The sequence below is a fragment of the Myripristis murdjan genome, chromosome 12 (genome assembly GCF_902150065.1).
Source record: "Myripristis murdjan chromosome 12, fMyrMur1.1, whole genome shotgun sequence".
Classification (NCBI taxonomy): Eukaryota; Metazoa; Chordata; class Actinopteri; order Holocentriformes; family Holocentridae; genus Myripristis; species Myripristis murdjan.
The window spans coordinates 1,130,606-1,153,525 of NC_043991.1; the positions used below are offsets into that span (position 1 = coordinate 1,130,606).

The window sequence follows — 22,920 nt, forward strand, 5'->3', positions numbered from 1 at the left end:
AACAGAAATCAGCGTTACACTCAGAGCTGCAGGTAAGGGTAAGGGTGAGAGTAAGGGTTAAGGTAAGGGTTAAGTTAAGGGTAAGGATTAAGGTAAGGGTAAGGGTAAGGGTTAAGTTAAGTGTAAGGGTAAGGGTTAAGTTAAGGGTAAGGGTTAAGGTAAGGGTAAGGGTTTTGCATTTTTGAGTCTTCTTTGTTTCTACATATTTTGCTGTCGCTGCGTCTCCATTTATTTGACGTCCATGTTTTTTGGATCCTCCTGTCGTTTGCTTTGCTGCCTCTGCTTTCGCTCGTGTTCTAACGTGTTTCCTGCTTTTCTTGGATTCTCCGGCTGCTGTGGAAATGAAGGATTACTGGTGTTGTTCTGATTATTCTGCAGGGATTACGTGACGTGATCAGAGCTCGCAGACACGTCGACATGAATCATCAGAGTGCACACAGACAGGTACGCGATGTGCAGATAGAGAGATGTGCAGCCGCAGAGAGACAGACAGACCAAGTGTGATGTGGTGTGTGTGTGTGTGTGTGTGTGTGTGTGTGCTGAGGAGGCTTCACTAAACCCTGCAGGCCCAGAGACGACAGACTGGCTGAGTCATTCTGGCAGAACACGATGCCCCCCCCACACACACACACACACTGTCTGTCTGTCTGTCTGTCTGTCTGTCTGTCTGTCTGTCTGCCCGTCAAGAGTGACTCAGTCCAACTCAAACTGAAACTCAGACAGCAGGCAAAGCTTTGTTTTGCCCTAATTTGACAGTTTTATGGGTGTGTGTGTGTGTGTGTGTGTGTGTGTGTGTGTGTGTGTGTGTGTGTGTGTGTGTGTGTGTTGCGCTGACATGGGAAAGGACCTGTCGTGACGTTTGGCTTTCAAACGTCACTCTTTGAGATTCTTCCAGTTTGTTATTTTCTGTTTTGTTTGGTTTTTCTACTAGTTTTCTGGTAATTCTATTGTATTATTTATTTATTTGTTTGTTTGTTTTTATTTTTTCCACATTTTTGTAATGTTCCGGTAATCTTTTGCTAACTGTTAACTGTTTTGTATTTCTACAAATTTTCTCGTAATTTTCTATTTATTTATTCGTTTATTTATTCATTTAATTTACTATTTCTCTTTTGTTAATGTTTTTTATATTTTTTCGAATTTTTTCTAATGAGAAAAAAATTCAGAGATGAGAGCTGTAAATTTACGTGAAACAGACATGGATATTTTCCGCGATTAAAGTGGTAAATTTATAAGGAAAAAAAGCTTGAAAATTCTGAGATTATAGAGTCATAAATTTGCGAGGAAAAACTCAGAAAAATTGTTTTAGTTGTAATTTTTTGTTCTTGTAAAGTTATGACTTTAGTCTTGGAGTTTTTTCTGGAAATATCCGCGCCGTACGTCAGGTGACAGGTGAGCTCAGCCCGTCATGCTGGACTCTTTGTAACGACAGCTTCATGATGTGTGTGTGTGTGTGTGTGTGTGTGTGTGTGTGTGTGTTTCACCTGGTCGTGGGTCACAGAGGTGTGCAGCACGTGAACTTTGTCCTCTATCAGCTTCCGTAGCTCGTCCAGTGAAGGAGGAAAGACGTCGTTTCTCTGGAGAGGGAAAAAAAATCATTAAAATCAGTGCCCTAACACACACACACACACACACACACACACACACTTGGACGAAATGAAATGCAGCCAAATGGGAGCCGAGAGGCGAGAGACAGAAACCAAACCACTAAAAAAAATAAAAGCAGCGACACCGACCATAAATATAAATCTGAAGATATGAAAGTTTCACACAAAGAAACGTGAGCTCAGACCCACGGGCCTGACGAGCTCCAACTGAGACAGAACATCCAAAAATGAAAAAGAATAAATACAAAAAAAAAGGTTTCAAAATAATGAACTTTGCTGACTGTCCAACTTCAACTCAGTACAAAATAAAATAATGAATAAAATAAAATAAAATAAATGAAAAAGGAAAAGTAGGTTTTAAAAGAATACATTTGAGCTGACTGTCCAAATTCAACTCAATAAAAAATGAAATAGAATAAAATAAAATGGAAAAATAATAGCTTTTAAAAGAATAAAGTTTAGCTAACTTAAATGCCGTAAAATCAAATCAAATAAATGAATAAATCTGAAAAAAGGTTTTTAAAGAACAGACTTCAGCTGTGTGTCCAACTTCAGCTCATTAAAAGAAAACATCATATCAAAATTAAGTAAAAAAAAAAAAAAAAATTGGTTGTAAAAGAACTTTAGTAATCTGTCCAACTTTAACTCAGTAAAAAAATGACTAAATAAATTAAAAATTATAGTAAAAAAAAAAAATAAAAATCTAAAAAATAAAAGCTTTAAAAGGTATTAATTTCATCTAACTTCAACTTAAAAAAATAAAATTACATAAAAATGAAAATGAAAAGTTGAAGCTTTAGCTAACAGTCGTGATGTCTCTAACACACACACACACACACACACACACACACACACACTGACCACAGCTCTCGGTCCCATCGGTGCGGCTCCAGACAGACTTAAAGGTGCATTCCACCCTTTAAACAGCGTCCTGCCGCTCGCTCAGCGTTTAATTAAAGTTTCGTTAAATTCTGAACGTTCGCGAGTCGATGGTACTCACCGCCGGCCGGGGCGAGCGAGGAGAGAGAGGAGCGCTCATCACGACACACACACACACTCACACACTCACACACACTCACTCACACACTCTCCTAAACTGACTTCCTCTGCACAGACCCCAGGGGGCTTCGAGTGTGTGAGTCTGAGTGTGTGTGTGTGAGTGTGTGTGAGTGGGTGGGCTGTGCTGTTGTGTACATGGAGACGACCCTGACGACCAACCCCCCCACCCCATACACACACACACACACACACACACACACACACACCCCACCCCCCCCAATGAGAGAGAGAGAGAGAGAGAGAGAATGTGAGTGTGTTGGTTAATATCCGGCCAGGGTTTGTTTGCCTGACTGATCAGTTTACTCAGCCCCTGTGTGTGTGTGTGTGTGTGTGTGTGTGTGTGTGTGTGTGTGTGTGTGTGTGTGTGTGTGTGTGTGTGTGTGTGTGTGTGGTATGAAGGAAGAGAACCCGGGTTCCTTTGTCCCTCTGCTGCTCAGATTAGACTTTCCTTCTGAGATTATCATGTATTCCATGTACCTCAGTCTGCATAGATCTTGTGTCACTAGATTCATCAGATAATCTGTGCGGGATTACGGCGCGGTGCGAACGTCGATGTGCTCGACGCCGCCGCACGCCAAACCAGCCGGCGGGCAACCGAGCGCGTGTCCCACGGTGCACTGCTTCCACAGCCGGCCAATCACAGAGCTTCACAGAGCTTTCCTCTGCAGCTTCCTCTTCCTCACCAAGTCACACTGAGCATGGCTGACTGTCGCCGAGGATCATGGGAAATGTAGTTCCAAACTTTATCGAGTCTTTAACTTTGACTTTATCTTCATGTTTGATTTTTTGGACATCAGAGAATCAGGCAGAGGAGCGGCCGCACACCCCGACTCTCATCCTATACTTTATCTTTTGATTCCTGCTTCCATTCTTGCACTTGTAGTTATTAATTAATAAATGAATAGATGTATTTATTTATTTATAATTTTATTTTTACATTTTTATTTAATTTTTCCAACTTTGAATCTGGGTTTTTCCTGCATGTTGTTTTTCTCGTGTTTGTCTTTCTTTCTGTTTTGTTTGGGATTATCCTGCTGTGTCTCAGATTATTTACTTTCTGTTTTATTTTTTAGCCTTTTTTTTTTTTTTTTTTTTTTGATTTGACGTTTCAGACTCGCTACAAAAGCTTCATTATCGGCTCGGGGCGATCCAGCCCGTCCCACCTCTCTCTCTCTCTCTCTCTCTCTCTTTTCTTGCTCCACCCAGATCGACAAACCGGTTTCTCTCTCTCTCTCTCTCTCTCTCTCTCTCTCTCTCTCTCTCTCTCTCACTGTTTTCCTCCACTACAGCGTCAGCAACAAACACAAACACAACAGCTGCTTCCTGTTTCCTGGCGAGCGTCAGGAGGAGCCGCCCTCACGCCTTCGTCCGCAGCGTGGCATCATGGGACGGCCGACCGCACGCCGCTTTTCGAGGTCGTTTCCTGGGTCTTTTTGCTTTTCACAAAAAAGGCTCGTTTATGCTCCGGTCACATGAACAAACAAAACGATGTAACGTCGCCGCCCACGAAGCTGCGGCACTAAAGCGACGCCGAGCGCGGGCAGAGGGCTCCGACCGGAACCGCATCCCTGTCCCTAATCTTATCCCTAATCCTATCCCTAATCTTATCCCTAATCTAATCTGTATCCGTATCTGAGTCTGTATCCGTGTTTAAGGCTGAGTATAAATGAGCCTTTAACCCTCACAGACGTCCAGTGGATGCCAGTGGATTCTGTCCTTTATTTATTTAATATTTATTTGACAGGGGCAACACATACAACATTGCCACAAAAAAGGGAAAATGTGACGTATATATACATATATATATATATATATATATATATATATATATATATGACGTTTAGCTTCAGCCAATTTGCCGTCTTTGTCCCTGGTCAGGCTTTTAGAATACAATGAGATATACTGAATACAGAAAAAAAAAAAAAAGATAAATAAATAAATGATACAAATGCAGTGAATAATCCAATAGACAAATAAACACAGTTGCAGTTGTCAATTACAGATAAAAACACGAGTTGAATTTGACATTAAACATTATGAAAGTGCTATTATCTTGATGATGGCTTGGTAGGGAATTAATGTTCACCTTTCTGCTGCTGCTTGAGCCAGAGTTTAACTTTCAAAGTAAAACCTCTTTAGTTCTGTTTGGGATTTAATTTCCGACGGTGAGGAATTCCACAGGTGTGTCCTTCTTTCTCCTTGCAACGAGGACAAAATGAAAAATATAGACCAGCAAGAACATTCTGTCACCTTTTTTTTTTTTTTTTTAACTTACAACACATCTATTTTTAACTTGAATCCTCACCGCTGGTGTCTTAAACACACTCGCTCCTCCTGCACGTCTCTCATCAGGAAGAAAATCGGCACAAATTTGCACAGATTTTGAGTTATTAGTGTTTTTTTCTTACGTCTGCAGCGACTGTGCTGCAAGTTTCACAGTTACAAGTATGGCAGCATTAAAAATCCCTGAGTGAGTCTCCGCAAAGCATTATAATTCATGTATGCAAAGAGGAATGAAGGACACACACACACACACACACACACAGGTGTGTTGTGCTGTGTAACCCTCAGAAAGCCAGGCAGGCAGGCATCGATCAAATTTTCTTCTTTTCTTTACTTTCTCATTTCTTAGTCCACTGTTGGAACTGGAGCAGCAACTAAACAACAACAAAACAAGTAAACAACAACAACACACACACACACACACACACACACACACGCTGTAAGCACCCAGCGCCCAGCCGGCCCTGCGACGAGGCTTAATGAGTAATAAGCGCCGGGTGACCAGCGAGTTGGAGTCAAGCCAGCTTTCCCAGATGCCAAATTGGAGCCCGGAGGTACTGCATAATGCAAAACAACACTCATTAAAACTTAGAGAGAACACACACACACACACACACACACACACGCACACACATGCACACGCACACACACGCACACACACACGAGGAGCTCTGAATTGTGGAAATGCACTGAGATGCGTTTGAGGACAGGCTCGGTGGGCAGTTTCCAAACAGCGAGGACGGATAATTAGGACTCTCAGCCTTCCATTAGCGGCAGGAACGCGGAGCTGCGGCGCGGCGCTCGGCCCCGCCGCCGCGACCCGGAGCCGCCGCGTTCGGCCGCGGCGTCGCGTTGCGGCGAGGCGAGGCGAGGCGAGGCGGCGGAGAGATGTGCGCCTCAGGAAAACGAAGAAAAAATGGGATGAAACTCAAAAAGAAAAGCTGTTAGGTGCCGAGGTGCAGCTTCCGAACCCGTCCATGTTCACGGGGAAATCTCTTCAAAATAAAATAAACAAGGCTGAAATTTCCAGAGGCGGACGCAGGGAGACATTTCTGACATTTCAGCAGAATAAAAAACAGAAACAAAAAACAAAACAAAACTTCTAAATGGCAAAAAAAGGTTTTCTGAAAGTTCTTCGTTAGAGAAATATACGGCGGCGTATCAGGGCCATTACAGAGCCGAGGGAGAGGGGTGTGATAATCTGAGACAAGAACTCAGAATTGTTTAGATTAAAGTTGTAAATTTACAAGAAAAAACCTCGAGGCTGCAGCAGTGCATTGTGGTCTATAATTGGTCACTGATCAGTGTGACGAACTGATTTCAAAGTGTGCCTCAATCTGTAATCTGTGGTATTCTCTCTCTTTTTTTAAACAGAGTCTGTATTTTGTGGCTCTGACGTTGCAGATTATTTCTTTAGGTTGGATTTTATTTATTTATTTTTTATTTTTTTGGAAACAAAGAGGACCTGTCGGTGTGAATGAGCCTAATAACAGAATATGAGAGGGTGAGGAGAGTTGTTTTTTTTAATTTTTTTTATTGAGATTAGAAAACAATAAGCCACATCCCGAGTCGACAAACCAGATATCTGAGTTACGTAACTCTGCGGCCGTGTGGCCAAAACAAACACAGCTCAGCACAGAGCTGTCATCTACAGAGAGAATGGACAGTGTCAATAAACTGCACACACACACACACACACACACACACACACACACAGGTAGACATACACACACACACACTGTGTGTGTGTGTGTGTGTGACTATGTGTGTCTGCTGACTGTGAATGAAGCAGTCGTGAGTCAGCTGCAAAGGTGTGTGTGTGTGTGTGTGTGTGTGTGTGTGTGTGTGTGTGTGTGTGTGAAGTCACCATTCCAAGCAATTTTTTGAGTGTACCATGTGTGTGTGTGTGTGTGTGTGTGTGTGTGTGTACCACCCTCATTCCTCACATGCTTCACGCTCTCCTCCTAGCTTCCTTCTTTCCCATGATCGCACCTGTCCACTGTTCAGCTGCAGCATCAGATTACAGTAGATTACAGCAGATTACAGGGGGAGCAGTTACTTTATGTATAAATATAAATATAACAGCAGGCAGGACTCCAGTTTGCTCTGCGGGTCGTATTTCAGGCAGAGCTGCGTTTCCCAGAGCCGCTTCGCTCATCATCAGTGGAAACTGATGAAAAATCTGAAATTACACGTGAAATAACCTGTTTGGTGTCTGGGATTATAACCTGAAATAATCTGAATGTGGACGGGGGGGCAGGGGGCAGCATCACAGCGTTGACGAGCCGCAGCACCCCGACCACAGCGGCTCCACCCATTGAATTCCTTTCCATTAATGATTGACGGGCAGCGGCTGCCGGCTCGGGGCGGCGGCCTCACCTGGCAGCCACACCTGCAGGCGGCCACGCCCACTCACGACACTGCAGCCGGACAGAACCGACACTTAGAATCTACGAGGGTGGATTACAAGATTACAAGATTACAGTTGTAGATTTTATGAGAAAAAAACCTTGGATATTCTCTGTGATTAAAGTTTTAAATGAATGAGAAAAAAACTCACAAATTTATAAGAAAAAACTAAAACAAAAAAACTGAGATTATAAAGTCACAATTCTATAAGCGAAAAAAAGAAATTTTCTGAGATTAAAGTTATAAATTCTGAGATTATATTAAATATAATCATCAAACATTTATGAGGAAAAGAACCTCAAAATTCTTAAAGTTGCAACGATATGAGAAAACAATTGAAAAATCTGAGATTATCAGTGTTTAAACTCTAAGGGCCAGAGATTAATGTGGAGAAAGAAAAAAAAAGCCAACAAAAGGCAACAAACACACTCAGACTTTCCTCCTTTTAAAATGTTCCAGCGGCAACACCCTGAACAATGACTATCACCATGGCAACACACACACACACACACACACACACACACACACACACACACACACTTTCACTACAACACATTCCAGTAAGCCGCAGGCTGCCTTAACCCTTTGTGTTTCCTGCTGAACAGACAAAGCTTAGCAACGAAGATGAAGAAGAACTCTGGAAAAAGGAATTTCAAGGATTAGCATTTTAACTCACATAATCCACAGAACATCTGAAGTAAATCCAACTTTTTCATCAAACCTTAACTTTTATCTAATCTAATTCAACCTAATCTAGTGTAATCTAATATAATGTAGCCAACCTGAGGTATCTGATCAAATCTAGTATGATCGAATCTAATCTCGACTAATATAATCTATCCATCCTCTATCTACTCTAATCTAATCTAATATAATTGAATGTTGACTAATATAATCTCTCTAACCAAATATCTAATCTAGTCTAGCCCAGCCTAATCCGATTTGATCTTATCTAATCTAATATGATCTAGTGTAATGTAATACAATCTATCCAACCCAAAACATCTAATCCCATCTCATCTGATGTACTCTAGTCTAATCTAATCTAATCTAATCTAGACTAATCTATCCAACCTAATCTACAGTATCTAATCTAATCTAGTCTAATCTAACCTAGACTACTGTATATATCCAATCCAATCTTATCTAATCTAAAATACTCTAATCCAGTATAATCCATGGCTTCATCAGGATGTCAGGACCTGATTGGCTGAAACTTTTCAAACTTTCTCAAAAGTCATTTTGATACTTTAAAGATTCCGCCTCCATCTTTACTTTGTCTTTAATCTGATCCCTTTCAGCTGCTGTGTGTTCGTGTGTGTGTGTGTGTGTGTATGTGTGTGTGTGTGTGTGTGTGTGTGTGTTTTGGACCACACTGTTTGGTGTTTCTAATAAAACGTTTATTTGTGCTGTTTAACTGACATGATGATGATGAGCTGATGGAACAAGTCACAACCTCTCTCCACTGTGCTGTCAGAGTGTGTGTGTGTGTGTGTGTGTGTGTGTGTGTGTGTATGTGTGTGTTCAAGACAACCTTCAGATTATCTTTCTTCTTTGCTCTGATTTATGACATAGCTAAGTGCTAAGGTAATGGAGGTATCGGGGAGTGGGAAAACACACCCATACCCACACACACACACACACACACACACACACACACTACAGTCTAGCTGAACTCCTGTGGGAAAGACAGAGAGACTCTAAACTGATGACGGCAAAACAGAAACAATTAAAAAAAAAAAAATAGAGGAAATATAAAAACTTGAAACTGAAACTATTTATTTTCTTTTTCCAGAGAAAAAGTCTTGCATTCGCTCTGGTCAGTGAAGGTCCCGGATTATCTATTTTTTTATCAAATTGTTTATCAAATGCTGTTTGATCACATATATGTGTGTATAAATAGAGAAGAAGGGAACTGAACTCCTTTAATAAACTCTCAGCTCGACCTAACATGAACATTTTGGTCATAATCCAGTGAAACAGGCTCACTGTGAAACAAGAGGGTCTGCGGGCTGTATGGAGGCATATTAGGGCCACTGCGTGAGGCGCTGTGGTTCCTTGACCAAATAAATAAATACATAAATAAAGTAAAAGATAACTTCTTTTTTCTTTTTCTTTCGAGTTTTTTCTTCAGCAGAATTATTTTTTCTTGTGAAGTTATGATTCTAAACTCAGAGAATTTCTGATTTTTCTGTAAATTTGTGACTTTATAATGTCAGAATTTTAGCTTTTTTTCCCTAAAAAATCTTAGATAATTTCCAAGTTTTCGTCATGTAAAATTTGTGATTTTTTTTTTTTTGTAAATGTACTACTTTACTCTCACAGAGTGTATGAGTTTTTTTCATGTAAAAAAAAAAAAAAAAATACAAATTTAATTTAGGAAATTCTGAGTTTTTTTCTTGGACTATTATTCCCCTGCTCTGGCGCCCTGATGCCCCTAAAGCACCGTCATACACATGGGAATTGAACTCTTCAAACACTTCCAGCCTCTTTACTGGACTTTGTCTTTTTTCGTCACCCAAGACGTCGCTGTGTTACGCCGAGAAAACACGAAGCGCCGAAAACAAACGAGTTTTCTGTTCCTGCACTTTCATCACGGCTGGACAAGAGAGTCGAACAAAGGACTGAAGTGTAGAAATGTCCTCAAAGTCAGATTCATACATTCCTTAAGCTAAGTCATGAACACTCACACACACACACACACACACACACACACACACACACACACACACACGCACAGAGTCATGTGTGGTGTTTGTACCTGCCTGGGCAGCCGCAGATTAAACAGAAATGAAGCCAAACTAAACGAGGTTGTGCAAACAGCAGCAGGTCACACCCTGAGCTGAGCTCATCCTCATGACACCTGACAGAGAGACAGACAGGAAACACCGGGTCTCACACCCACCACTGACAGAGAGACAGGGACGGAGAGAGAGACAGGAAACACCGGGTCTCACACCCACCACTGACAGAGATACAGGGACAGAGAGACAGACAGGAAACACCGAGTCTCACACCCACCACTGACAGAGAGACAGGGACGGAGAGAGAGACAGGAAACACCGGGTCTCACACCCACCACTGACAGAGAGACAGTGACAGAGAGAGAGACAGGAAACACCGGGTCTCACACCCACCACAGACAGAGAGACAGGGACAGAAAGACAGACAGGAAACGCCGGGTCTCACACCCACCACAGACAGAGAGACAGGGACAGAAAGACAGACAGGAAACGCTGGGTCTCACACCCACCACAGGCAGAGAGACAGGGACAGAGAGAGAGACAGGAAACACCGGGTCTCACACCCACCACACACAGAGAGACAGGGATGGAAAGACAGACAGGAAACACTGGGTCTCACACCCACCACAGACAGAGAGACAGGGATGGAGAGAGAGACAGGAAACACCGGGTCTCACACCCACCACTGACAGAGATACAGGGACAGAGAGAGAGACAGGAAACACCGGGTCTCACACCCACCACTGACAGAGATACAAGGACAGAGAGAGAGACAGGAAACACCGGGTCTCACACCCACCACTGACAGAAAGGGACTGGAAACATCAGGTCTCACACCACAGACAGAGAGAGAGAGAGACAGGGAGACAGGGAGACAGGAAGAGAGACAGACTGAGAGCCTCCCTCCCTGCTTCATCCTGACTGACATCAGAACATGAGGCTCCACAGAGTTTTATGAAATCCAGAGAAATTTGAATTTATTTTTCAGGCAGGACGGCGTGTGCACCCACATGTACGGCGGCTCATTAGGGCCACTGGAGGGAGGAAAAAAAATACTGAGCTGGGGAAGGTGGGGCTAATATTCAAAGAAAAAAACAATCAGAATTTCAATTTTTTTCCAGAGAAAAACTCAGCAAAAAATTCTGAGATTAGAAAGTTACAGATTTGTGAGGAAAAAACTCAAAAATTATGAGATTAAAGTCGAAAATTTATAAGAAAAAAAACTCCAAAAGTCTGAGATTATAAAGTCACAAATTTGCAAAGACAAGATCTAAAAAGATTAGATTAAAATCAGAAGTTTTCTCCCACCAGAGGCCCTGACGTGCTGCCATATGTGTGTGTGCTGTTTGTGGAAGTCAACATGAAAGTACAGACCAAAGATTGTGGGTGTGAAAACCACATTAAAGGGACACTCCACCCAAAATGGATTACATTAGTATTCAGTGCTCACTGTGTGCTGTACGTCAGCGGATTAGGGCCACTGTAGGGAGCAAGAGGAGGAGGGGTAATGTTCCTAGTAAAAAAAACTTTCAGAGATTAAAGTCTTAAATTTACAAGAAAAAAACTCAACAATTCTGAGATTACAAAGTCACTAAATTATGAGAAAAAAATGTGAATTTTTTTTTTTGTTTGTTTGTTTGTTTTGTTTTTGGTCAAGGGACCACATCGCTTCACTTTCCTGAATCTGGTTCTATGTTCACAAAAAATATTTTTCAGAGTTTTATTTTCTTGTAAATTTGTGACTTTGTAATCTCAGAATTTGAGTTTTTTCTCATAAATTTGTAAGTTGTTTCTCGTAAATTTAGCACTTTAATCTCAGAGAATATCCAAGTTTTTTCTCTTCTTTCTTTCTTTTTTTTCTCGAATTTAACCTTGAAAACTCTGAGTTTTTTTCCTGAAAAATTGCCTCCACACCTCTCCTCCGTGGCGCTGTATTTTTCTTGTTTATTTCTTTATTTTTTTGGCCCTAACACACCGCCTTAGCCGTCATGGTAAACTCATTTTCCAAAAAACATCAGCCACCTCTGATCCAGCAGAAAAAAATAAAACAACTGGGTCTGTAATTTTAAGATTTTAGCAGCAAAAAAAAAAAAAAAAGCTCTGAGAGCCTTGTTACTGGATGTGTGATATCAGACTAACGAGCTCTGATGCTCCATATTTGTTCATGTTTATCATATTTTTATTCACTCAACATGGGTGTGACTCGACACGCATGCAAAGCTCTCCTCAACCTGAATTTTACTTTTCACCCTCACCAGAATTACAATATTAATATTAATAATACACCTTCAAATCCACAGGACAAACAGAGAGAGAGAGAGAGAGAGAGAGAGAGAGAGTGAGTGTGTGTGTGTGTGTGTTGGCCACAGCTGTGAGAAAGATCAGTTGCGTTTTTTTCTTTCTAGTTGGTCTGGTTGGTTAACTATCTGGAGGGAGTGAACAGAAAGAATGCATTCCTTTAAAATACATTAGAGAGAGAGAGAGAGAGAGAGAGAGAGAGAGAGAGAGAGAAAGAGGGAGAGAGGTTAATTTAAAAAGGCTCTTTCTTCCTCCACTGCCAAAGATGCACAAAGTCAGCAGACGTCCATAATATGAAGCTCAGAAAGGACAGACGTGATTTAAAAAGCAAAACAAAAACAGGATTCAAAACACAACAGCGGATCACAGAGGACATGCGATGGCATATCAGGGCCATTAGAAGGAGAAAAAGGGAGCATTGTAATATTCTGAGAAAAAAAGGCTCCGAATTTCCAAGATTAAAGTTGTACATTTATGAGAAAAAAACTCACAAATTAATGGAAAAAAACTCAAAAAATTCTGAGATTATTAAGTCAAAAATTTACGAGAAAAACAAATAAAAAGGAAATCCTGGTGATTTGAGCCCAGAATCACAATATTATCACATATTATTGTGATTTGAGGCTATTTTGAAGAAAAGAACATTGTATATTTTATACTATTATACTATATTATTTTCTCGAAACATAACCCCTCCTCCCCCGGCTCCGTATTTTTTCTTTTTTTTCTCGCTACAATGGCCCTAATATGCCGTCATAAAGAAGAAGTTCTTGTAAGCATGAAGAATGAAAGAATCGAGTTTCAAGTTTCCAAAAACTAAGAACTCAAGAGCAGAGAACCCCAGCAAAAAGATCATCTCAATAAATCAAATAATTTCAACATCCTCTGGTAGTCTGGGATCAAGAGAGAAAGAGAGAGAGAGAGAGAGAGAGAGAGAGAGAGAGAGAGAGAGAGAGAGAGAGAGAGAAAGAGAGGGGGGGGGATCCAGAGAGAAAAAGAAGAGATGCAAAAAGTGAGAGGGAGAAAGTGAGATAAAGAGATAGAGATGCAGAGAGAGATGAAGAGAAAGATGGAGAGAGAGAGAGAGAAGGGGGGGGGGCGGTCGAGAGACATAGAGTGGGAGTGACTCTAACAGCCTCCATTAACCTGGGGTTACTGCATTCCTCAGACGGGGGGAATATATACTTAAGCATGCATGACTGAGCCCTCAGTTTGCTTTAGAGCTCAACTCTGCCGGCGACAGACGACAACAAAACTCCAAGCAGACACACACACACACACACACACACACACACACACACACACACACCACAGCAGGGTTTCTTGGTTTTTTACATGCGTGTGAACACACCTGTGTGTTTTATGACACCTGTCGTGACATCATGCTGCTGGTTCTGATCTGACTTACATGAACGAAGTGGCGCTGTGAGGAATTCCGGCAACAGAAAAGATTTTTTTTAAAAAGACAAACAACAAGAAACAATACGAGAAAGCTTTCTCCAAATTCAGCCGTTCACTTGGTGATGCTCCATGTTTATTTTATTGTTTATTGTTTCAGACTTTCCCAGCAGCGCCTGAACGCAGCACAACAGCCACAGTATGTCAGGACAACAATAACGCTGACTAACAGGAAATCAAAGATGTTCACTTGTTCACAAGAGCAAGGCACTAACACTGCCAGGGTTAGGGGTTCAATTCCCTTGAGCAAGGCACAGTATCAGGGTAAGAGGTTCAATTCCCCAAAGCAAGGCACTAACACTGCCAGGGTTAGGGGTTCACTTCCCTTCAGCAAGGCACTAACACTACCAGGGTTAGGGGTTCAATTCCCTAAAGGGAAGCCCTAACACTGCCAGGGTTAGGGGTTCGATTCTGTAGAGCAAGGCACTAAAAGTATCAGGGTTAGGGGTTCAATTCTGTAGAGCGAGGCACTAACACATGCCAGGATTCGGGGGTTCAATTCCCTAAAGCAAGGCACTAACACTGCGAGGGTTAGGGATTCGATTCTTGTTCCAGCCAGGAACACTAAAGCCATGTGTAAACACTGAATAGCAGTTATTATTATTATTGATTATCTAATAAGTGATACAATAGAGCTCCATATGAGCATGTGGCGTTTTAATAAACAACATTCCTGCCTCCGCCCATTCCTCTCCACCCTACAGCTGAAGATAACGACCCTTTTTATTTTCCTTGCAGATCTCTTATCACGCAGCGGTGCAGAGTCCAGCCGGGCCCCGGCGCTGGCACACGGCTGCACTTTGACAGAACCCAGCCCGACACTTTCCAGGCCATTGTGAAACCTCGAGCCGTGACATTTCACCACACATGACTCACAGGGACACGCCGCCGGCAGCCGCTTGTGAAATAGCCGGCTCGTTCCTGGACGGGATCCCCTGGTTCCGTTCCACTGTGGTTCTCCAGGGAAGCGGTGGGACGGCGGCCCCCAAGCCTCCCTCACAGAGCAAGAGCTGCCACCCCTGAACTCACACACAAGAGCTGCCACCCCTGAACTCACACACAAGAGCTGCCACCCCTGAACTCACACACAAGAGCTGCCACCCCTGAACTCACACACAAGAGCTGCCACAATAAAGGAACTCAACAGTCATTTTTAAAAAGTCTCTCATGGTCCTCCCATGTCATTCCCACAGACAGCCTGCATGTGTGTGTGGTGCTCAGAGATGACTTTAAAGTGTCTTTATTGCATTTTGTGACACGGTAGCCTCATATAGTACTCCTGTAATAATCCTATATGCACTTCAAAATGTATTTTATGATCCTCACTTAATTGGACTTCATGCCACTTGTTGTCTCCTATAGCATTCCTATAATACTTCCATAGAGACTTTGAGTACATTTGTGGCAGGCGACAGCATTCCTGTAATGTTTCTAAAGGAATTCAGTGCCCAATAATCAGGTCATAATGACCTCGTCAGCTTTTTTTTTTTTTTTAAACATTTTTTTTTTAACATACCAGCTTGATTTTTTTTTTTTTTTTTTTTTTAGATCTTTTCTTAAAGCACACACATCTTTTAGACTGACCTGCACAGCATTTCAGTGACTTTTGCCATTTATACATCAGTGCTGTTGCTTCTATTATATTTTTAATTATTTCTCTTATGGTATGACTGATTGTTGTTACAATCCTTATCTTTTTTTCTTACAAAGCACTTTCGTAACTTTTATTTTGAAAGGCCCCCCACGCTGTACAAGAACACTTTGTTATTACTGTGTGCGGGTGGTTTCCACAGTGAGCTTATACTGACTTCAATCCTGCTTGTGTCTTTCTAAATTTTTATTTTATGTCGCGTTGTACTACAGGAACTGCATTCCCTCCTACAGCAGCTGCAAAATAAAAGTTTGGTTGAGATTTTGTCGCCGTTCCTTCTCCTTGCAGCTCCGCTCAGCTCCAGCCTGAAGGGAGTGAAAGCCTCCTTTACAAACTGCCTTTACGCGCTCAATGACACCTCGGACAACACAAGCCCAGCTGAGCAAAACCAAACAGAACAACAAGAAAGTCCGGCGACGACAGAAGTGAAAGTTGGCATCAGATTCCCATCCGGAGAAAAGTTAGAGCGGCTTCCTTACCTGCCGGAGGTGCTCTGCTCCGTGCCGGTGCTGTCGGGGCGCTGCGGCGGACTCCCGGCCTGCCTGCTCCGCTCACGGCTGTTTGACTTGTGGGCGGGTCCCGGTTCACCTGCCGCGCCGCCTGGGCGTGGAGGGCGCAGCTCCGCGGATCCTCGCCAAAATAGTTTCCCTGTTACCTGGCGGCCTGGCCCGGGCTGCTGAGGAGGGCGGAGGAGGGCAGGAAGTGTGATGTGAACTTTAAAGCATCCTTGTAAAAATATTTATTGAGAAGAAGAAAAAAAAAAAAATCCAACGTCACTCAGTTAAATTCTTTGGCGGTGATCCATGGAGAAAAAAGTCTCAAGATTTTAAGCAAGATGTGTGCCATGCCCTCTCTCTCTCTCTCTCTCTCTCTCTCTCTCTCTCTCTCTCTCTCTCTCTCTCTCTCTCACCAAAATCATATCCCTCTCTTGCCATGTTTGGAAATCTGGTGCACCAGTCTCACAAAGATGCAACTATTTCAGGAATGTTTGTGCTCCTTTGAGACATTTTTTTGCCTCCTGTCACTCTCACCGTCTATTTTGGTTCACGACCTGCTGGTCAGTGAGAGGAGGAGGCTTTCCTCCTCGTCCTGCTCCTGTCCTGTGCTCAATCAGACAAGCCAGGCTGCAAGTCCAGCTGAAAGTCCAGTTCCTACATGATCAGTCTGCTGTTAACAGGAAAATGTGGCTCACATGTACGACAACATATTAGGGCCATTGTAGGGAGAGAAAAAAATTTATAGAGCCGTTACAAAAAAAAAAAAAAAAAAAAAAAAATCTAAATTTTGGGGATTAAATTAATAATTTTTCAAGAAGAAACTCAGATATTCCCTGAAATTAAGTGGATAAAAAAGAAAAAGAAAAAAAAACTCAAAAATTTACAAGAAAATAAACTGGAAAATTCTCATATTATGAAGTCATGAATTTCTCAGAAAAAAAAAATCAAAAATACTGATTCATCCGTGGTAATGGATGGAGCCTTTCCTCATTAGCATAATTTGCATCAATAATTTGCATCAATTATGGAGCTTAATTTGAGCCACATCTTCTTGTGAAAAGCAACATGCTGTTTCATATTACTGATATTTGTGGTTGTCGTTGTTGTTTATTTTGTACTGTTTTACTCCTGGACATCACCAACATGGATTCAGGCTCTCAGATCACCTTTCCAAGTTCACTAGAAGCTAAATTATAAATTATAACCATTTCCAGTTTTTGCTGATTAATTAGCTCATTATGCTAATTAGTCAAATTAGCCAACATGCAACTTTCACCTCCTCTGCTGAGCCTGTAGACGACATTTTAATGCTAAAAGTCCACAGAAAGCAGCTCTGCTGGCTGCAGGAAGTTTCCAGAAGCCTGTGTACAGGAATGAGGTCAGAGCCTCAGAGGTCAGGCCTCTCGGCCAATCAAAATGCGAGACTGGAACTACATTCAGCTCTGATTCTGTCCAACAAACGTCGACACAATACAAACCTGACCTGGAGACAGACCTGACACATCTGAAGATATCAGCCCGTGCACTGGGCATGTGTGTGTGTGTGTGTGTGTGTGTGTGTGTATGTGACCTGCTCAGTGGGTGTGTTTTCTCTGAGGAATGTGAGGCGTGGTACCTGCAGCTCTCAGCTCTCTGCCTCACCTGTAGCAGCACTGGCTGCTGTGTATCTCGCCCTGCTGCCCTGCAGGTGCGACTCAGGCTGCCTCTGATTGGTCGAACCGCCGCCACCGCCACCACCACCACCACCACCACCGCTGCCGCTGCCGGGGCCACAGAGGCTGAGGTCCCCGGGGTTTTCAGAAAACAGGAAGATCAAAGAAGACCCTGTTTTCCTTTAACTCCACCTTCTGTCCTGTCTTTCTGGATGATTGCACTGGCAAACCGTTCATAAAAACACCTTTTCTTTGCATCAGGAAGCCTGATGCAGAGGAGCAGCTTCAGTGACAGGCTGCTGTCACTGTCCTGCTCCACTGACAGACTGAGGAAATCATTCCTCCCCCACGCCATGCGGCTTTTTAACTCCACCCGGAGGAAATAACTCATTATACACATACTGCAATACTGGTAGATAACACGTAAAGACTGGAGGGGAAGGGGTGATTCCATGAGGCTGGATCTAGTCTGACAGTTCCTGAATTCCCAGTACCGGGCGTCAGGTTCTGTCGACGGTCTTGGTCTCATAGTTTCACACTAACTCTGAACCTCAGTCGGAGCGTGTGTTCTTCAGGTTAGGTTATTTTCCACTGCTGTTTAACTGCTATTACCTCTGTTTTACTGTTAATACTTCTGTTGAAATTGTGCATATTCCTATCTTTTTATAATCCCGGTTCATAGTGTCTATATTGCTTACTGCTATTTATCATGTGTATAGTGTAGATTCTGCTATTTATCTTTTATTGTATACTGTATATTCTGCTATTTATCATGTGTATACTGTATATTTCTTCTAAATTTGCACATTGACCTACCTCTATGCACATTTTATACACCCATGCACACGTTTTTTTTTTGCACATTGCTTTTTGCACACTGGGTTGTACTTAACTTAGGTTATTCTGTTGTACTCAGATCTTATTCTGTTATACTTAGATATTATTCTTTATTTCTATTTTTTTTTATTCACTTAATTTGTAATCTGTGGATACTGCTGAAGAAAATGTGAATTTCCTGCGGGATGAATAAAGTATCTACCTACCTACCTACCTACCTACCCAGTTTGTATGTTTTCCTGGACTGGGAGCCGTGTGCAGGCTGCTCTCACACTCCCGTGTGTGTGTGTGTGTGTGTGTGTGTGGCTAAAAATCTGGAGCAAAACGAGTGTTTGGGGTATTTTTCTGAGACGGAGTATTAGGGCCAATGGAGGGGAATGCTTCAGTTTACAAGGTTGGATCAACCACACACTACCAGGGTTAGGGGTTCAATTCCCTCAAGCAAGGCACTGACACAGCCAGGGTTAGGAGTTCAATTCCCTCGAGCAAGGCACTCACACTGCCAGGGTTAGGGGTTCAATTCCCTCGAGCAAAGCATTGACATTGCCAGGGTTAGGGGTTCAATTCCCTTGAGGAAGGCACTGACATTGCCAGGGTTAGGGGTTCAATTCCCTCGAGGAAGGTACTGACACTGCCAGGGTTAGGGGTTCATTTCCTTCGATCAAGGCGCTGACACTGCCAGGGTTAGGGGTTCAATTCCCTTGAGCAAGGCACACTGACCCTCATGTATTTTGACCTCCTGCTCCGCTGTCGTCAAACTGCCAGGAAAACATGCAACAAAGTCACTTCAGAGACATTTAATTTGAAAGGAAACTAAAGTTTGATTATTCCAGGAGTGACTTTTACTTTGTCGGACTGTGTTTCAGCAGGATTCCTCTAAAAGCTGAACTGGTTTGCGTGAATCTTGTCGATCATGTGATCAGGCAGCACAGCCTCGCTTTCACTCTGATTGGCTAAATGCCAAACTGTCTCACCTGGTCTGCAGGTGTGCCAGCAGCTCAGCGAGAACCTTTAGTCACCGAGCTGACCTTACATAACAGCAGGGCGGCAGGTGTGTACTTTTACTTTCTTGTTTTCTGGCTTTTATTTTTGATTCATTAGATATTAACAATTTTATACATCAACTCTTTGAAACCTGAGAAAATTCACTTGATTTTTTCAAAAACATTATAAATTTAAATTTAAACCACAAGAGAATTAACATCAAATGAACACACCACTACCCCCATATTAAGTAAATAAAATGAATAAATAACTATGAGAATATTACCATAAAAATGCCAGAAAATCACATAATTTTTTTTTAAAACATGAAAAAAGAGAGGAAATGTAACAAAAAAGAAAATTGCAAAAATTGGCAAGAAAATTGTCTTTACAATCATTGTAATTACAATAACATATTTAAAATGTCTGTTTAAAATTCACAGAAAATTAGTACCACAAAATCACACATAAATATATATTAAGAAATACATATAGAAAAAGACTAGAAAATTCGCAAAAAAGTAAAAAAGAAAGACAATGCAAGAAAATGACTCACCAGAAAATAAGCAAAGAATTCATAAAAAAAAAAAAAAAAAAACAGAAAAAACAATAAGCAAAAGATGGACAAGGCAACTTTTATTCATTTATTTATTGTAATTACAATCATGAATTTTTAAATGTAATTACATATTTAAATGATTTTAAATCAAAACTACCAAATACCCCCAGAAAAATCAATTTTTTTATTTTCCTCATGAGTTTGTGAGTTTTCCTCTTGTGCTGTTTCGGCCCTCCTCCTCCTCTGACTCCGTATGTTTTTTTTCCTCCCTTCAGCGGCACGAACACACCGTCATATTCCATTTTTCTTGTTTTTGGTGATTAATTAGCTCATTATGCTAATTACTTAAAATTAGCCAACATGCAACTTTTAGCAGCCTCTGCTGAGCCTGTAGACGACATTTTACTGCTAAAAGTTCACAGGAAGCAGCTCTGCTGGGGTTCAACAGGACATGTCGGGGTGTCCAGTCGACTTTGGGCAAGGAAGTAAACCTTCCATGTGGAAAATAACCAGTCAGATATGAGACTAATGGCTGAAAGGTGACCCAGACGACGGGACAGAGACAGCAGTGGCAGCAGGGCGGCACTGTCACCACGCTCAGCAGCCCCCAGCAGGTGGCGCTGCAGCGGGGCGACGGGGCAGCTCATACCATCTCCAGTCTGAGGGCAAACTCCTCAAACAACCATCAGATGAGATGCTCCACCTGGCCGCTCCACCCGGTCGCTCTGCCCGGCCGCTCCACCCGGTCGCTCCGCCCGGCCGCTCCGCCCGGCCGCTCCCGGTGCTTTGAGAGGGGCTGCCGGACCAGGAGGTGAAGGAGCGTCACCTGGTCCCTGTCAAGGTGAGGCCAAGTCTAAGGGAGAGGCTCCGCCCTCAAATTAACCCTCACCCAGTCCACTTATACCCCTTTTCAACCAGGGCTGGTTCGGAGCCGGTGCCTGACTTAGCACTGGTTCTTTGGTTTTCCACCGCCCAAGCACCGGCCAAACTGGTTCCAGACTGGTTCCAAGCAAGCACCGACTCCGAGCAGGGGCTAAACAGGAGCCAGAGAAAGAACCGAAGACGCGGCCCACGGCGTCATTGGTGGGCGGGGCTACAGACTCAAACGGGAGCAGCGATCGCTATAAACGTAAAGCTAAACATACTCACCGTTCGTTCCGACCACGAATACGACGGGCAGCCGGCAATAATTGCGTTTTTCGCCTCTGGATCTCAATGTAGGCTTGTAAACACACGAGCAGGATTCGCATCGCTACGGTGGGGCGTCCATGTTTGTTGTTGTGATTCCAAGCGAGCGTCTCGCACACCCACATGATCGCGTTTTGCGATGACGTCATGACGTGGCTCTGACTTGGCTCCGCTTGGCTGTTGGCCGGTGGAAAAGCAAACTGGTTCTTTGTTGGCACCAGTTAAACACCGGCTCTAGCACCAGCTCCAAACCAGCACCAGGTTCTTTTTGGTGGAAAAGGAGCATGAGTGCACATCAGGCTCATACTGTGAAGAGCAGGCAGTCCTGTTATTATCAGCTGGCAGTAAGAGGGTTAGCTGTGGCTGTGAAGATAACACTGGCTCTGCTGTGTGTTTCAGTTTTACAGCTGATGTGACCTGAAGAGACAACGACTGTCCGACCCTCGACTTCACGTTGAGCCTCGTTCTCGGTCTGCTGACACTCTGAGGACGGGACAGAGGGCACAGGGTAACCATTCAGGTGCCCAGATATTAAACGTTGTATTTCTCTTCTCAAACAGGTGTGTTTGAACATGACTAACCAGACTGTTGAATATTACATTACAGTTACAAAGAGATGCGTGAGGGACTGTTTGGCCTGGATTGGCTCCTGTTCTGTTGCAGTTGCGCTGCTGGAAGCCAAAGAAATTAAATCAGCGACTGCTCTCCCGTCCCGGTCAGGTTCTGCCTGAGTCCAGGTGACGTCACTCGGCCCGTGACCTACAGCCCACAGCGGAGGAGGCGGCGGGACCATCATTAGTCCCGTCTGAGTAATCACGCTCATCATGCCCCGCCGCCAAAGGGCCAGATTACAGCAGGGAGGCGTCATCCGCCAGACACGAGAGGTAATCCCTGAAAACTGCAGAACCAGTTCCTGTTGACTCATTACATCACGCCGAGCCCGTCCCGGCGTGTGAAAGCAGCAGCCCTGTTCACACGGGACGATTCATGAGTCAACCCCCAAAACCTCTGAGGTGCATCAAACACACTCACATGAAATTAAACTGAAAGAGCCAGAGCCGTGGACGCGGGATTAGGATTACAGCTCTTTCCTCTCTGATTCAGTCTCTCATGATGAGGCTGTCTGACACACTTTAACTAAAAGACATCAGAAAGACAATTAATCAAGACATCAGATTTTTAATAATTAAAGTCACGTGTTGTCTTTTATTATTTTTTTTATTTGATGTTTTTCATTAAAAAAAGGGAAAGTTGTTGTGTCTGTGTGAAGATTAATTTCCAAGATTAAAGTAGGGAATTTACGAGAAAAAACTCACAAATTTATGAGAAAAAAAAACCCTTGAAAAATACTTTTTCTTTTTCTTTTTCTTTTTTTTTTTTGGGCCGAGGAACCACATGGCTTGAAGATTTGTGACTTTTTCTCATAAATTTCAGTTTTTTTAATCATAAATTTGACACTTTAATTCCAAACAATATCCAAATTTTTTTCCCAGTAAATTTATGACAAGTTTTCTCCCTGAGTCTTTCCCCCGCGGTGGTTCGTGTCCACCAGGTGTTTGTATTTGACGTCAGGTGTCGCGCCTCTTCCCAGATTTGGACAATTGATGGGCGTGGCCACTCATGATGATTGACAGCTGTGCTCTCATACAGTGTAATCTCACACACACTTCCTGGCTGCAGCTGATTGGTCGAGC

At 42.8% G+C, this 22,920-nt stretch overlaps 1 protein-coding gene across 1 annotated transcript in view; it reads right to left on the minus strand.

Annotated features, from left to right (window-relative positions):
- LOC115369170 (uncharacterized) overlaps nucleotides 1-22,920 on the minus strand; it is a 59,504-nt gene that overhangs the window by 31,090 nt on the left and 5,494 nt on the right. Inside the window, exons 2-3 of the mRNA XM_030065739.1 lie at nucleotides 15,989-16,059; nucleotides 1,485-1,577 (exon numbers count right to left, since the gene is read on the minus strand). Of these exons, the coding sequence (XP_029921599.1) occupies nucleotides 1,485-1,577; nucleotides 15,989-16,059 (164 nt within the window). The remainder of the gene's footprint in view (nucleotides 1-1,484; nucleotides 1,578-15,988; nucleotides 16,060-22,920) is intronic.